General features: G+C 39.3%; 1 protein-coding gene across 1 annotated transcript in view; it reads left to right on the forward strand.

Moving 5' to 3' along the window:
- LOC122428383 (alpha-fetoprotein-like) overlaps positions 1–15,016 on the forward strand; it is a 47,404-nt gene that overhangs the window by 17,017 nt on the left and 15,371 nt on the right. The window contains 6 exon segments of the mRNA XM_043448365.1: positions 6,121–6,183; positions 7,604–7,736; positions 9,533–9,562; positions 9,564–9,631; positions 12,555–12,693; positions 14,015–14,241. Of these exon segments, the coding sequence (XP_043304300.1) occupies positions 6,121–6,183; positions 7,604–7,736; positions 9,533–9,562; positions 9,564–9,631; positions 12,555–12,693; positions 14,015–14,241 (660 nt within the window).

Genomic DNA, 15,016 nt, shown 5'->3' on the forward strand with positions numbered 1-15,016 from the left:
TTTCTGTATGGCAAGAATCTCAACTGATACTGGGAGGAATATTGTCCTGCACGCTTAGAAGTCCTACTGGCTCTTCAGGACAGGCTCTCAGACTTCTGTCTGCATGAAGATTATGTGAATTTGGGGGGAAATTATGGGGAACTTTGAAGCCTATCCATTGTTGTTAAAACAAGACAAATTTGCTTAAGTCCTTTAACACATAAACAATACCTATTCCAAATTGGTAACTCTAGGACAGCTTCCATTATAGTCTATATTATGACAGACATGGGATTCCCTCGTAGCTCCGTCAGTAAAGAATCTGCCTGCAAATGCAGGAGACCTGGGTTCAATTCCTGGGTCAGAAAGATCCCCTGGAGAAGGAAATGGGTTCCTTCTCCCACTCTAGTATTCTTGCCTGGGAAATCCCATGGACCGAGGAGCCTGGTGGGCTACAGTTAATAGGGTCACAAGAGTCAGACATGACTTAGTGACTAAACCACTGAAACCACATGCTAGAACAACCTCCAGTTATTTAATAGTATTGGCTAGTATTCTAACCAATATAAAATAACTATGGGTACTTCTAGCATTCCTGCCGTATTCCAGACTGTAAAGGTAACAGGTTTAGAGTTACCTTTACAAAGTGGCTTCACAAAGATATTGTTTACATGTAATTTTTAATCCTTTTTTAGAGGTCATTTTGCTTTGTTTTAATTAGGGTGGATTCTGAACATTAGTAAATATTCTTTTATCTCCTAAAGATGATCATTTGCTTTATATTGTTTGACTTATCCATTGGTGAATTATCTTAAAAGATTTATTAATTTTCGCCCATCTTTACATTGCTCAAGTCAATCTCATTTTACTCTATCTCTAGCCTTTCTCTCTCTCTCTGCCTTTCTCTATGTATATTATACATACATACGTTGAATTTTTGCATTTATGTTTAGATGTGAACTGGATCCGGAACTGTCTTTTTTGGCACATACTTTATCAGGTTTTGGTATCCAGTTATGCTCACTTCTAAGAAATGGATTAGAGTTATTTTCCTTTCGAATTCTCTGAAACAAATACTACTGTAGCCTATCTATTTTGTGAGGGTTTGTCTGTGAAACTGGAACAGGGATGGCGATATAACCTGGTGCGACAGCTTCTCCATTTCTTTTGTTATGGACTCATTTAAATGTTTTCTCAGCTAATCTTCATTATTCATGAATTCTGTACTTGTGAATTCACCTACAGGCCAAAATTTTTTTGTAACCCCGAAATCAATACTCACAGCACTCTGTGGTCATTCCCAGAAACTTGCGCGTGTTCAAAGCAGTGGAAATTTAAGTTGTCTGATGCACATGGTTCCAATTGCAAAAGAACAAGGCGATGGTCCTTGCTTTCCCATCGTAGCTCTTGTGCTGTAAAAAAAAAGTTCATTTAATGCCATGTTTTCTGCATTTCTGCATTTTTTGTTGATGATTTAGCTGTTTAAAATGGCCCTGCATATAACACTGAAGAATTGCCCAGAGTTTCTAAGCACAAGAAGCTGTGTTGTGCCTTGAAGAAAGACTGTATATTTTAGATAAGCTTTGTTCATGCATGTGTAACAGTGTTAGTGGCTGTGAGTTCAATGTGAATAAATCGTCAATACTCGAGTCCCCCTTATTTCCTGCTTTGCTTCCTAAGGTTTCAGTTAACCATAGTCAACGTCCATCTGAAAATAGTAAACAGAAAAATCCAGAAATAAACAATTCCTAAGTTTAAATAAACTGGGCACCATTCTGATCAGCAAGATGAAATCTTGTGCCATCTTGTTCCGTCTCGTCTGGGAGATGAATCATCTCTTTGTCTAGCGTTTTTTGTGGATTAGTCACTTAGTCATATAGGTCACCAGATTGGCTGCCCTGGGATCAGGGTGCTTGGGTTCAAGTCACACATTGATTTCAGTGCATAAGCGTAATGATGCTGGCCAAACAGAAACTGTAAAGTGCATCCCTTAGGTGGAAAGGTGAAAGTTCTCCTTAATAGGGATAGAAAAAAAATCATATGCTGAGGTCACCAAGATCTATAGTAAGAACAAATCTTTTTATCTGTGAAATTGTGAGGAAGGAAAAATAAATTCGTGTTAGTTTTGTTGTCACACCTCAAACTGCCAAAGTTTTGGCTACAGTGCATGATAAGTGCTTAGTTAGTTAAGATGGAAAAGACATTAAAATTGCACAGTTAGGTATTTTGAGAGAGAGAGAGAGACCATATTCACATAACTTTTATTGCATTATATTGCTACAATTTTATTATGTTACTTTTATTAATCTCTCACTGTGCCTAATTTGTAAATTAAACTTTATCATATGTACGCATGTACAGGAAAAAATATAGGTTTGGTACTATCTGCAGTTTCAGGCATCCACTAGGGGATCTTGGAATGTCTCCCCTGCAGTAAACAGGGGTGGGAGGACTGCTGTATATTAAATAAGGAGTTTTTAAACAGAAACATACACAAAACAAGGGTTATCTCTTGATTTGTTGACGAACATGTGGCCAGAGATTTGTAGAAACTTTATCCTCTATTTCCTCTAGGGCAGATGATTCAATATTCACGAATTCAATGTTTATAACTACTGTGAATAATGAGACTCAACTATCCTTATTTTTGTCAGGGCTTGAAACATATGTTTTCCTTTAAAACTTCCCCTTCACTAGTATTTTCTCATTTAGAAATAGAGTTCTGCCTGACATTATTATTATTGGATAACTAAAAACATTGATTATGTAACTATACCTCCTTATCCCTCATGTATATATATCTTCTCCTTTAATTAATCAGTTTTGCAAAAGGATCGTTTAATTTATTATTCTTTTCCAAGATAGTGTTCTTGGAAAATGGAGCAAGACGACTCCAGTCTTACAAATAGGTGGAGCCTGATCAGAAGTGATTTAAATCATTTCTTTTGTTGCTGTTTTTCAGTTGCTAAGTCGTGTCCAATTCTTAGCAACCCCATGGACTGCAGCATGGCAGGCTCCTCTGTTTTTCATCAGCTCCTGGAGTCTGTTGAGTCTGTTGATGTCTGTTGAGTCAGTGATGCCATCTAACTATCTCATCCTCTGCTGCTCCCTTCTTCTCTTGCCTTCACTCTTACACAGCATCAGGGGCTTTACCAGTGCATCTTTTTCAATGCCATTTCTCGGCCTGGCCTATAAAATCTCCTGGCCAAAACACTCCCAACCTGAAGGCAATGTTAGAATCTACAGGTGGATGATGTCAGAGCCTTTGCCAGCCTTGTTGCCAGAACTACTGCCCGCAGGCCTGATGCCTCCCCTTTCAACAGGACTTTATTGAAACAGATTTGATCCTAGTAAGCCACTGAGGGCAGGCTTATCTCCTAACTAATGTAGACATTCTCCCTATTGATCTCAACCTGACCCCATAAAGCAGCTTTTACTTAACCACTCTCAGATCTAGACTTTTGGCACATTCTCCTTCTCTCCTGATCCCTTAATCTTCATCTCAACTAAAGATTCCCAGTAAGTTCGAAATATCCTATATATCATTTCCCAAGTATGTCATGGTCGTCACCTCTAAGACTCTTTATAGACCAACATGGATAATTCTAGTATGCTTTTTTCTCTCCATTTGTTTCCAACTAACTTATATTTGTCATTCAAGACTGAAATCATTCAAGACTTTACTCTGATCTTATCCAGTTGGGATTGCAATCTCTCTTTTCTCATCCGAAGTATAATATACATATTTCTCTAACAATTTATTTTATAATGCATTGTTTTGTTATTTAATTATTTAAACTCTCCAACTAGACCTGTGAGTTCCTTAAGTGTAGAGATTAGTTTGTTCATATATACATGTACTAATTTGTGTGTGTGTGTGTGTGTTTAGTTCAGTTCAGTTCAGTCACTTAGTTGTGTCCGACTCTTTGTGACCCTGTGGACTGCAGCACACCAGGCCTCCCTGTCCATCACCAACCCCTGGAGCAACTCATGTCCACTGTGTCGGTGATGCCATCCAACCATCTCATCCTCTGTCATCTCCTTCTCCTCCCGCCTTCAATCATTCCCAGCATCAGGGTCTTTTCCAATGACTTGGTTCTTTGCATTAGGTGGCCAAAGTATTTCAGCTCCAACATCAGTCCTTCCAATGAATATTCAGGACTAATTTCCTTTAGGGTGGACTGGTTGGATCTCCTTGCAGTCCAAGGGACTCTCAAGAGTCTTCTCCAACACCACAGTTCAAAAGCATCAGTTCTTCAGTGCTCAGCTTTCTTTATAGTCCAACTCTCAAATCCATACACAATTACTGGAAAAACCATAGCCTTGACAAGACGGACCTTTGTTGGTAAAGTAATGTCTCTGCTTTTTAATATGTTATCTAGGTTGGTATAGCTTTTCTTCCAATGAGCAAGCATCTTCTAATTTCATGGCTGCAATCACCATCTGCAGTGATTTGGAGCCCCCCAAATTGAAGTCAGCCACTGTTTCCACTGTTTCCCCATCTATTTGCTAAGAAGTGATGGGACCAAATGCCACAATCTTAGTTTTCTGAATGTTGAGTTTTAAGCCAGCTTTTTCACTCTTCTCTTTCACTTTCATCAAGAGGCTCTTTAGTTCTTCTTCGCTTTCTGCCATAAGGATGGTGTCATCTACATATCTGAGGTTATGGACATTTCTCCCGGCAAGCCCAGCATTTCAAATGATGTTCTCTGCATATAAGTTAAATAAGCAGGGTGACAATATACAGGCTTGATGTACTCCTTTCCCTATTTGGAACCAGTCTGTTGTTCCATGTCCAGTTCTAACTGTTGTTTCTTGACCTGCATACTGATTTCTCAGGAGGCAGGTCAGGTGGTCTGGTATTCCCATCTCTTTAAGAATTTTCCACAGTTTGTTGTGATCCACACAGTCAAAGGTTTTGGCATAGTCAATAGGGCAAAAGCAGATGTTTTTCTGGAACTCTCTTGCTTTTTTGATGATCCCACGGATGTTGGCAATTTGATCTCTGGTTCCTCTGCCTTTTTAAAATCCAGCTTGAACGTCTGGAAGTTCACGGTTCAGGTACTGTTGAAGCCTGGCTTGGAGAATTTTGAGCATTACTTTGCTAACATGTGATATGACTGTAATTGTGCAGTAGTTTGAGCATTCTTTGGCATTGCCTTTCTTTGTGATTGGAATGAAAACTGACCTTATCCAGGCCTGTGGCCACTGTTGAGTTTTCCAGATTTGTTGGCATATTGAGTGCAGCACTTTCATAACATCATCTTTTAGGATTTGAAATAGCTCAACTGGAATTCCATCACCTCCACTAGCTTTGTTCGTAGTGATGCTTCCTAAGGCCCACTTGACTTCTCATTCCAGGATGTCTGACTCTAGGTGAGTGATCACACCATCATGGTTATCTGGGTCATGAAGATCTTTTTTGTATAATTCTTCTGTGTATTCTTGCCATCAGAAAGATTCCCTGGAGAAGGGAATGTCTACCCCTCTCCAGTATTCTTGCCTGGAGACTTCCATGAGCAGTAGAGCCTGGTGGCCTACAGGCCATGGGATGGCAAAGAGTTGGGCACAGCTGAGCGACTCACACTTTCACTTCTACTTTTAACATACAAGTAAATATGTAAGTGTAATAGTAATATCATGGTAATGTATATAGAAAATGACAGAGACAAAATGTTTTCTCAACTGGGATCCTAAAACAATAACAATAGCAAGTGATAAAACTCTCTATTTGTATTTTGTTGGGCTAAACTTGAAAACAGTAATATAGTCCATCTTCCTTTAAGTTCTTTGAGAGCTGTGACACTTGAGTAAGGTCAAGTAGGGAAGCTTTCTTATTAGAAAGAGTCAGTATAACTGGCCTTTCTGATCTTTCAGTTTGCAAGAAAAAAGCAACATGAGGCCAAGTTTTTCTCTGCTTTTCTCAATAAAAATAAATATGTTCAGAATGAAGTCATCAAGAATAACTGCTTCCCTTTCTGTTTTATAGAGTCAGCTTATGAACTACATCTGCTCTAAACAGGCTATTCTATCTAGCAAATTCTCTCCATGCTGTGAACTGCCAGAACCATTCCGAGGAGAATGCATTATCAACTCGGAAAACGATGACAAACCTGATCTCTCACCCCTGCCCCTTCGCAGGTTTACAGAAGATCAGTCTGTATGCAAACAATTCACTGACAAGCAAGATTTCTTCCTACAAGAGTAATAAGGCTTTTTTTAAAACCTTAATAAAGGGATATTGTATTTATGGATTCTTTGGTAGAAGTTGCAAACTTGAATGATGGCAGAGGCTAGTCAATGATATCAGTCAATGGTTAAATGGTCAAGAGGATATGTTCTGTGTAGTCCAAGGTGGCAGCTACTATTTGGCTCTAACTGCTTGTGGCCATGTGGGAATGTAGGCTTTGGGTGGTTGGATCAACTTTTTGGAGGGGAGTTGAAGGTCTCTTGAGTTCTAAATGTTGACAACCAATATAGGAATTTTTAAAAATGAAGTGAGTGTTAAGCGTGTGCAAGCTTTGCTCTGAGAGACTTAGAGTCATGTTTAAGTAAGGGCCTCAGATTAGTATGGCCAGCTCTTCTGATTATTTTAATATCTACTATCAAAGCTATTGCATAGCATTTCAAGATAAAAGAGATGGAGTACTAACATCTCTGGTGCCCATGCAGAAGTACTATTTATTTGGGTCATAAAGCAAACTGATTTCAAGATGAAATATTAAGATAGTATTACTTTGTCATTGAAATATTTCTAAAGTCACTGTGTAAAGTATTATTTGGAGCAACTAAATTCTAACAAAGCATAAAAATTTGAGTTTTCTTCAAAGTTTTCTGTTGAGTGACTTTAGTGATATTTCTGCAACTACATTTGACATTGGCTTATAAAAGTAAATGTCACTATCTGAACTCACTTTCCCTAGACTTGCATTTCGTCCTGAAAAAGTGGATAGGCACAACTTAGTGGAAATCACATTAGTCTGTGAGTTGGGAGACCTGAGTTCCAGTCTAATTCAGTCATGTATCTGCTTTGAAACGCAGTTCAAGCCATTTAACTTCCCCAGGCTTTTATGTTCCAACTGTAAACTGAGGCAGTTAGGTAAGGTCCCTCCTTAACGCACTTCAAAAATCCCTCCTGCAATTCTATGATTCTTTTAGAAGTATTTTAGAGTGAAAATTTCTCTTTCTTGTAACCCAGAAGAATGTATAGATTATGAACAAGGGGAAGATGGTGATTTAATACTTATAAAAAGTGTAATATTTATAAAATCTAGCCTCAAAGGTCATTAGGAAAAATGTTCTCATCTACACACTTGAAATGAATTTCTAGCAACAGTAAGGAGAGACCCTGAGCCAAGAACTAAAGTTTATCAGAATATTTTAGGTTCAAGTTTGAGTCTGCCACTCACTGTTGTGTGACTTTGGAAAAATCATGTAATTTTATTGATTTGGTTTCCTTATCTCAAAACATAGCCAGAAAAACCTCCCTGCCAGTCACCAAAGATTTTCAAATACCTTAAAGTCAGTTAGAATATTGAATAAATCGCATAGATGGCTTTTGAAAGAAAAATATGACTTCAGAAACTTAACTGTTTACTCTCTAATTTGCTTCATGTGGAAACAGGTTTCTTTATGAATACACAAGAAGACACCCAGAGTTGGCAGTTTCAGTCATTTTAAGAGTGGATGCAGTATATCAAAATTTATTGGGAAGATGCTGTAAATTAGAAAATCCTCTGGAATGCTATAGCCATGGGGTAAATTCCTTTTCTAAAAACCTATTTCTCATATTTGTGGTGTGATTACAAATAGAGAAAAGTCCAGTGCTGTTAGTAGTACCATGCTTTTATTAGATAATTATGCATGTTCTGATTGCAAGCATTACACAAAAACTATGATTTCTGTCTAAACCAAAGGTCACATCATTACACAGCAGCAACTCTCTGCATGAGTCACTGCCTTATAAATTCTGTGTTTTATGAAACATTCTCTGTACAATTTTCTCTTTTAAGTTTGCTTGGCCTGGTAGCAGGTAGCATGAAAGCATAGCCTGTTAGGGTGAGGGAAGGTTGAACATTTCCACCAAGCAGGCCTGGACACTGTCCCTATTTCAAGCCAGAAATCATACTGTTTGCAGGCAGCGGCTCCTGTTGTGCAGTTGACATGAAAAATCAGGTGACCTTACAAATCTCTGACCAGGTGATCTATCATCCACGGGTTACCAGGAGCCAGGAGGGTCTGGCTTTTGTTATGCTAATGAGTGGCTTGTGCATTGACAGAGAGATGGGGATAGAGGGCGAAGGCATTTCTTGTTCTGAGTCCAAGCAGGTACATCTGGCATCTTCCTGTTCCTGGAGAGAAAGCTAAATGAAGGTGATTTAGTCTTCTGTAGGTTAACAGCGGTCCCCAACCTTTTTGGCACCAGGGACCCATTTCATGGAAGACAATTTTTCTATGAACCGGGGTGGTGGGGAGGTGGGGGGAGATGGTTAGGATGATTCAAGCACATTACATTTATTGTGCACTTTATTTCTGTTATTATTACATCAGCTCCACCTCAGATCATCAGGCATTGGATCCTAGAAGATCTGGTTAACACCCTTTCAATGCATCACCTGTAGATTTCACAATCACCCTTATTATGATAATAATGGGTGTTTAGAGTTTACAAAGTAGCTTTACAACCAGGGTCCTATTTTATTCTCAGGGCAGCTTGGTAAGATAGGTAATGGCAGAATTACTAGCTACATTTTATAGATGAAAGTATTGGGTTTCAGAGGTTCAGGTGACTAGTCCAGTGCCACTCAGGCAAGAAGGGTTGAATCCAGACAAACAGTTTGCAAATTGGGTAAAATTTTTACTATTGAACACTGCTTATTAGAATCAGGTGGACTGGGTCTGATTACTTAAGATGATAACCAGTGTTCCTAGCGAAGGGCTAAGTCTGCAAGGTCAGTTGTATCTTCCCACTGGGATTTTATTTGCACTGTTCAAGAACTTTTTCAATTTGTATTTAGCTCTGAGAATTCCATGTGATTTCCTTCAATGTGTATTTGTGGAATGCTTCACATCTGGTACGTGTTTTTATTAAACCTTACTTCTTAATATGTATCTATATTTTTATATCTACACCCATATCCCCATATCTGTACTGTTTATATAAAAATGCTGTGTTATTAAAAATAAGCAATATATACACGCATATTCTGATCAATTGAACTTTGATCTATAAATTACTTTTAAGGACCTCTTTCTGGCTTGATGAATGACTAGCTTCATACTTGTAAAATATGCCATTTAAACCCACAAATGAGTTCATATCAGAGGAAACTAAATATCAGTCTGGTTGTCCCACTTTTTTCCTCCACAAAGTACATGGCCATTCCTGTTATAGCAAATGTGTTTTTTCAACATTTCCAAACTCACTGAGTAAATAAAACCCTGGGTTTAGTAAAACAGTTACATTAAACTATTACAGAAGATGATTTTGCAATCTAACCTCAAGATATATTGTCGCAACAACAGGCAAACACTGATTATCTTTATTTTTCAGGAAGGGATGTTTCAAAGAGTGGTTCGTGAAAAGCCATGAGCGTGTGAAAAATCAGTGTGATGTACGTGAGAAATTAGGAGATAGTAACTTTCACGACAGGTATGCTTCTAAGATGTTGTCCAGACTATGTCGTTTTTGTTAACTTTTGCTGCTAAGAGTTGCTAAGAGTCTATATTCAACCTTAAAACCTCAGAGGCCAGGGAAAAAATCAGTTCCAAATTAACCCAGCTATCCTTATCTTGATAAGATACTTGACTACATAACTTTGTGTGCTTTTGCTTTGCTTTTTGGTCCAGTTTCCAGATTCTAATCAATGCCCAGAGGTTAGGGAGCCAGCAGCCCTGACCCCCTTCTGCAATCTCATAGGAGCCTCTACCTTTCACCTGTACATTTAGCTTGGGGCTTTGCCTGCAATTTGGAGTCAGGGCTGCAACAGAGATCTGATATAGGGTTGCTTTGTCAGTTTCAAGTCAGGTCACCATAGCACTACAGTATTTTCACCATCAAGAGGTGGAAATAAATGGATACCTTAGTTATTAGTCAGGGAGTGCACAAAAAAACTCTGTGTGCAGAGAGCCTGGCAAATCCCATTTATGTCAAAGATTGTGTGCATGTGTGCTCCGTCACTTCAATTGTGTCCAACTCTTTGTGACCCTACGAACCGTAGCCCACCAGGCTCCTCTTTTCATGGGATTTTCCAGGCAAGAATACTGGAATTGTTTGCTATGTTCTTCTCCAGGGAATCTTCCCAACCCAGACATTGAACCCAAGTCTGTCTGGGTCTCCTGCATTGCAGGCAGATTCTTTACCCACTGAGACACTTGGGAAGCCCATGTTAAAGATTAAGATATAAAAAAAAAAAAAAAGGCCAATTTTCAGTAATGTTTAAGATGTTACTAGTATAGTCTACTTAGAAGCAGAGTGCTGGGGAAAAATTCGGTTTGATATAGTGTTCATAATACTGAACTTAAATGACTGGAATAATGGAACCAGAGAAACTATTCTCATTTCAGACAGAATATTTATTTTTATTTTCTTTTAACTGTTGTGTTTGTTAATGTCTAATTTAAGGATTAGACCCATGGCTCTCATACTTCAGAGTGCATCAAAACTACCTGGGGAAAAAAAAAAAAAGACCACTTGGAGGATTTGTTGAAACACAGCTCTCCTCTAGAGTTTCTGAGTCAGTAAATCTGGGATGGTGCATGAGAATATGTATTAATGTTTCTAACAAGTACCCAGGGGTACTGATCCTGCCAATCCAGGGGTCATACTTTAAGAAGCAGCTACATTATTTCCCTAACTCCATTATAATATAAATGCAATAAATGATTCTGATATTCTGTTGTCCGGTGCTGTAGTCTTTCTCATTCAAATTTTCCCCTGTATTCCTCAGTTCCCACCACCACTCTCCTAGTCCAGGCCACCAGCCTCTCTCACTTGAATGACTGACATGGCTTTTCCTTCCCCGACTCTGCCTCTTGCCACCTCCAGTTGATTCTTTATAGAGCGACCGTAACGATCTTAAAAGCATTGTAAAGCTGCTTCTTTTTTTTTGTTTCATTTTCTTTATATGGTTAGAATCTCTCTTTGGACTCCTTATGCTTTTTTTTTTTCTTTTCTCTTTCTTTTTTTTCTTTTTCTCTCTTTTTTTTTTTAATTAGTTGGAGGCTAATTACTTCACAACATTTCAGTGGGTTTTGTCATACATTGATATGAATCAGCCATAGATTTACACGCATTCCCCATCCCGATCCCCCCTCCCACCTCCCTCTCCACCCGATTCCTCTGGGTCTTCCCAGTGCACCAGGCCCGAGCACTTGTCTCATGCATCCCACCTGGGCTGGTGATCTGTTTCCCCATAGATAATGTACAAGCTGTTCTTTCGAAACATCCCACCCTCACCTTCTCCCACAGAGTTCAAAAGTCTGTTCTGTACTTCTGTGTCTCTTTTTCTGTTTTGCATACATGGTTATCGTTACCATCTTTCTAAATTCCATATATATGTGTTAGTATGCTGTAAGTTCTTTATCTTTCTGGCTTACTTCACTCTGTATAATGGGTTCCAGTTTCATCCATCTCATTAGAACTGATTCAAATGAATTCTTTTTAACGGCTGAGTAATATTCCATGGTGTATATGTACCACAGCTTCCTTATCCATTCATCTGCTGATGGGCATCTAGGTTGCTTCCATGTCCTGGCTATTATAAACAGTGCTGCGATGAACATTGGGGTGCACGTGTCTCTTTCAGATCTGGTTTCCTCAGTGTGTATGCCCAGAAGTGGGATTGCTGGGTCACATGGCAGTTCTATTTCCAGTTTTTTAAGAAATCTCCACACTGTTCTCCATTTTCCCCTCTTTTCAATTTCCAATCCCCCCAATTAAGAAAAACAAAACCTCACTCAGTGACTTTCTAAATGCTCCACCCTTACTTTCACTCCCCTTCACCTGGGTCATTTTTAGTTATTGTCAGGATCTCAGCTCACATGTCATTTCCTCTGGTAGGCCTACCTGACCTCCCTGGGGTGGAATTAGATGCCATTCTATGTACACCTAGCATTCTGTGTTCCTCTCACCACCCCGAGTGTACTCTTTTATCTTCCCAACTAGGGCATGAGCCCAGGAGAGCAGGAAATGTTTCCTGATCGCTGCTGTAGCTTCTGTTCCTACACATCGCAAACAACCAATACATGCCTTAAAGACCTGTGCATATATTTATTTCAGGAGCTGTTTACTCTGAGTCTGATTTTGCAGTCACCCACATTAGCTATCATAGCATCCTTGATCCTATGTAGAAAAAACTGGATCAGCATGGAGCAATGTGTGATGTGGAAAGAGAATTCTAGGACTACTGAAGAAGCTATTGGACCACTGAAATAGGATCTAAAAGAATAGACTTAAGCCCAGTTTAATAACTTGCTCATCCCAGATAAATATCAGATGATGACAAACACTTTGTAGAATTCTTCATTTGAGGCACAGAGTCATCTCCAGGAATAAGAAAACGTTATACTTTCAGGCTCATAGTCCTTTATACGAAGAAAGCCCCACAGCTGTCTGCTCAGGAGTTGATTGTTCTCACGAAGAACATGGCAGCTGCTGCCAGCAAGTGCTGCCCACTGGATCAAGAGCCCCAGTTTGTCTGCATGGAGGACTCGGTAAGCACACCCTTGACTGCACGTTTGCCTGTCGTGGGAAGTTCTCAACTCCAGGCCCCAGCATCAATCTCAGGTCGGCGGACCCATCTGTGAGTTGTCACTGGACCCTAATAATTCTGTCCTTGGGAGAATTTCTTTCTGGTCTGTTCATGCCAATAGTCTTTGATTGACAGCAAGGGTAAGACCCTCACTTTGCAAAAACTGGGGATGTCAGATTCATCAGACCTTTGCCTGGATCATATCTCAAGATCTATTCCTTGGATTTTCAAGTCAACAAAAGTGATTTTGCTGATTTCAGACTAACTCATCCTAATAAAAAATGTAGTAAAAAAAATAGCCAGTTTTCCTCTGTGTATCTCCTTTACTCTCACACGATTATCCTACTCACAACACTTCCAGCACCAGATGTGTGAGTATTTTTTCTGATAAAATATAATTGTTTTGGTTGCAGATTTAAAATTTTTATTATCCAGCTCTGTCTTCCTTTTATTTTAAATTTTTATTAACAATCATGCCTTCCTTAGGGAACTCGTGGTTTATATCCCTAAAACCTTGCTTTTAGGTGATCTTTTTGGTTACTGTGAAAATGGATAAACTCGTAAACTGAACGCTGGTACTCCATGGTTTCAGCCACTTCATCCCCACATACATAAGTGACAGGGCATTTGTGTGGTCATACTCAGAGGGGCCTAGAGCAGGCTTGCAGCCAGCATTAGAGTAAGTATCAGACACCACAATGGGAGCAAGGCAAGGTGACTGTTCTAGAAGGAGACAAGAAAATGAAAGAGGTAACCGAAAGAAGATTCAGGGATTCCTTTCACCATTCATTTATTCATTTTTTCCAATAATTCAACAAATGTTTATACAGGATTTGCCATATACCTTTGATGGTGGTTTGATGGTGATTACCAATGCCCAGTTATGAAACATAGAAACACATTGGATTTGAGCTTTTTAAGTAAGAAATCCAATCATCAGTCTTATATCTGGATCAAATTAGCAGTTGTGTTGACCAGAGGCTTGATTTTAACTTGATACAGCATAAAGAACTCCTGCCTCAAGCCAACACTTGTCTGTAAACTGGGCTGGGAAGGAATTTGAGAAGTGGGGTTCAAGGGAACTCACTTTGAGGATAATAGGAAGGTGCAGGTCAAGGCTGAGAACTAGGCTTCACCTGACACTCTTGCTCTTTCCCAGATGATAACATTCAGGCTGAGTTTAGCAAAAAGTAGAATTTGAGAATAGTTTTCTATGGATAAAAAAAAATAATCCTAACGACCACAAAACTTATGGCTCTTATTTTAATTCTTTTCTGGGGCAGGCAAAGTTAATTCTTGGAGCTTTATGCAGAAGGCACGAGACGGAGCCCATCAATGCTGCTGTGGGTCACTGCTGTGATGACGCGTATGCCTTCAGAAAGCCTTGTTTTGATGACCTGCAAGTCGATGGAACTTACATTTCTCCACCATTATCCTGTGACCAAGTCATCAACCTTAAAGAAGACTTGTGCAAAGCTCAAGAGGAGTAATTACAGACTGAAAAGCAAAAGTAAGGGTCTTTTTGTACACACAGCAACAGCAATGACAAAGACACAATTAATTGAAATCACTCCACCTCCTGACATTGGGCAGGTTCCCCTTTAAAGCCCACCCTCCCTTCCTACCCTCCTCACGCACCCCGCATCTTGTCCTCAGGAGAAGGGAGACTGGTCCTCATAGTTCTTTCTTCCTCAAGATCAACAGAAGTGCTAGCTTATTTCTAATTGAGTTATTTACTCTAAGACTTGCTCTTGCAGGGTCTAAATATTACTAGTCCGAGAATATCGTCTTTCCAAGCGAGGCCAAGGTTTTGTTGCCTTGAGAATAAGCATGTTATCGTGGTCGGCAAGCACAGGGTTGTCACTTGTTCTATCATAGTATTTAAAATTCATAAACCAACTGACACTTGAAGTCCTTTCTTAGCTCCCAAAATGAACTGATCACAATCTAGTCTTTAAACCTTTTCGGTAAGCATCCAATGATCATTGTAACACTTTGTTAACCATTTTTTTAGCCCAGGCTAATGTGAACATATAATACTTTACTTTTAGAGTTCAAGATTTGCTTCCCCTTGAGGAAGTTTTCTGGTACAAATAGGCATCCTTTATGTATGTTATCTCACCAAATCCTGACCACAGATTTAGGAGGTAATGTCGTTACCCCATTTTAATTGTGAGGGAATTGAGGCTAAGAAGGCAAGAAGAACTGGTATGAGATCATGCAGTAGGTAAATAAGTTGCTGAGCTGGAATTTGTACCCAGGTTATTTGGCTCAGAGCACGTGTG

The sequence above is a fragment of the Cervus canadensis genome, chromosome 26 (genome assembly GCF_019320065.1).
Source record: "Cervus canadensis isolate Bull #8, Minnesota chromosome 26, ASM1932006v1, whole genome shotgun sequence".
Taxonomy (NCBI): domain Eukaryota; kingdom Metazoa; phylum Chordata; class Mammalia; order Artiodactyla; family Cervidae; genus Cervus; species Cervus canadensis.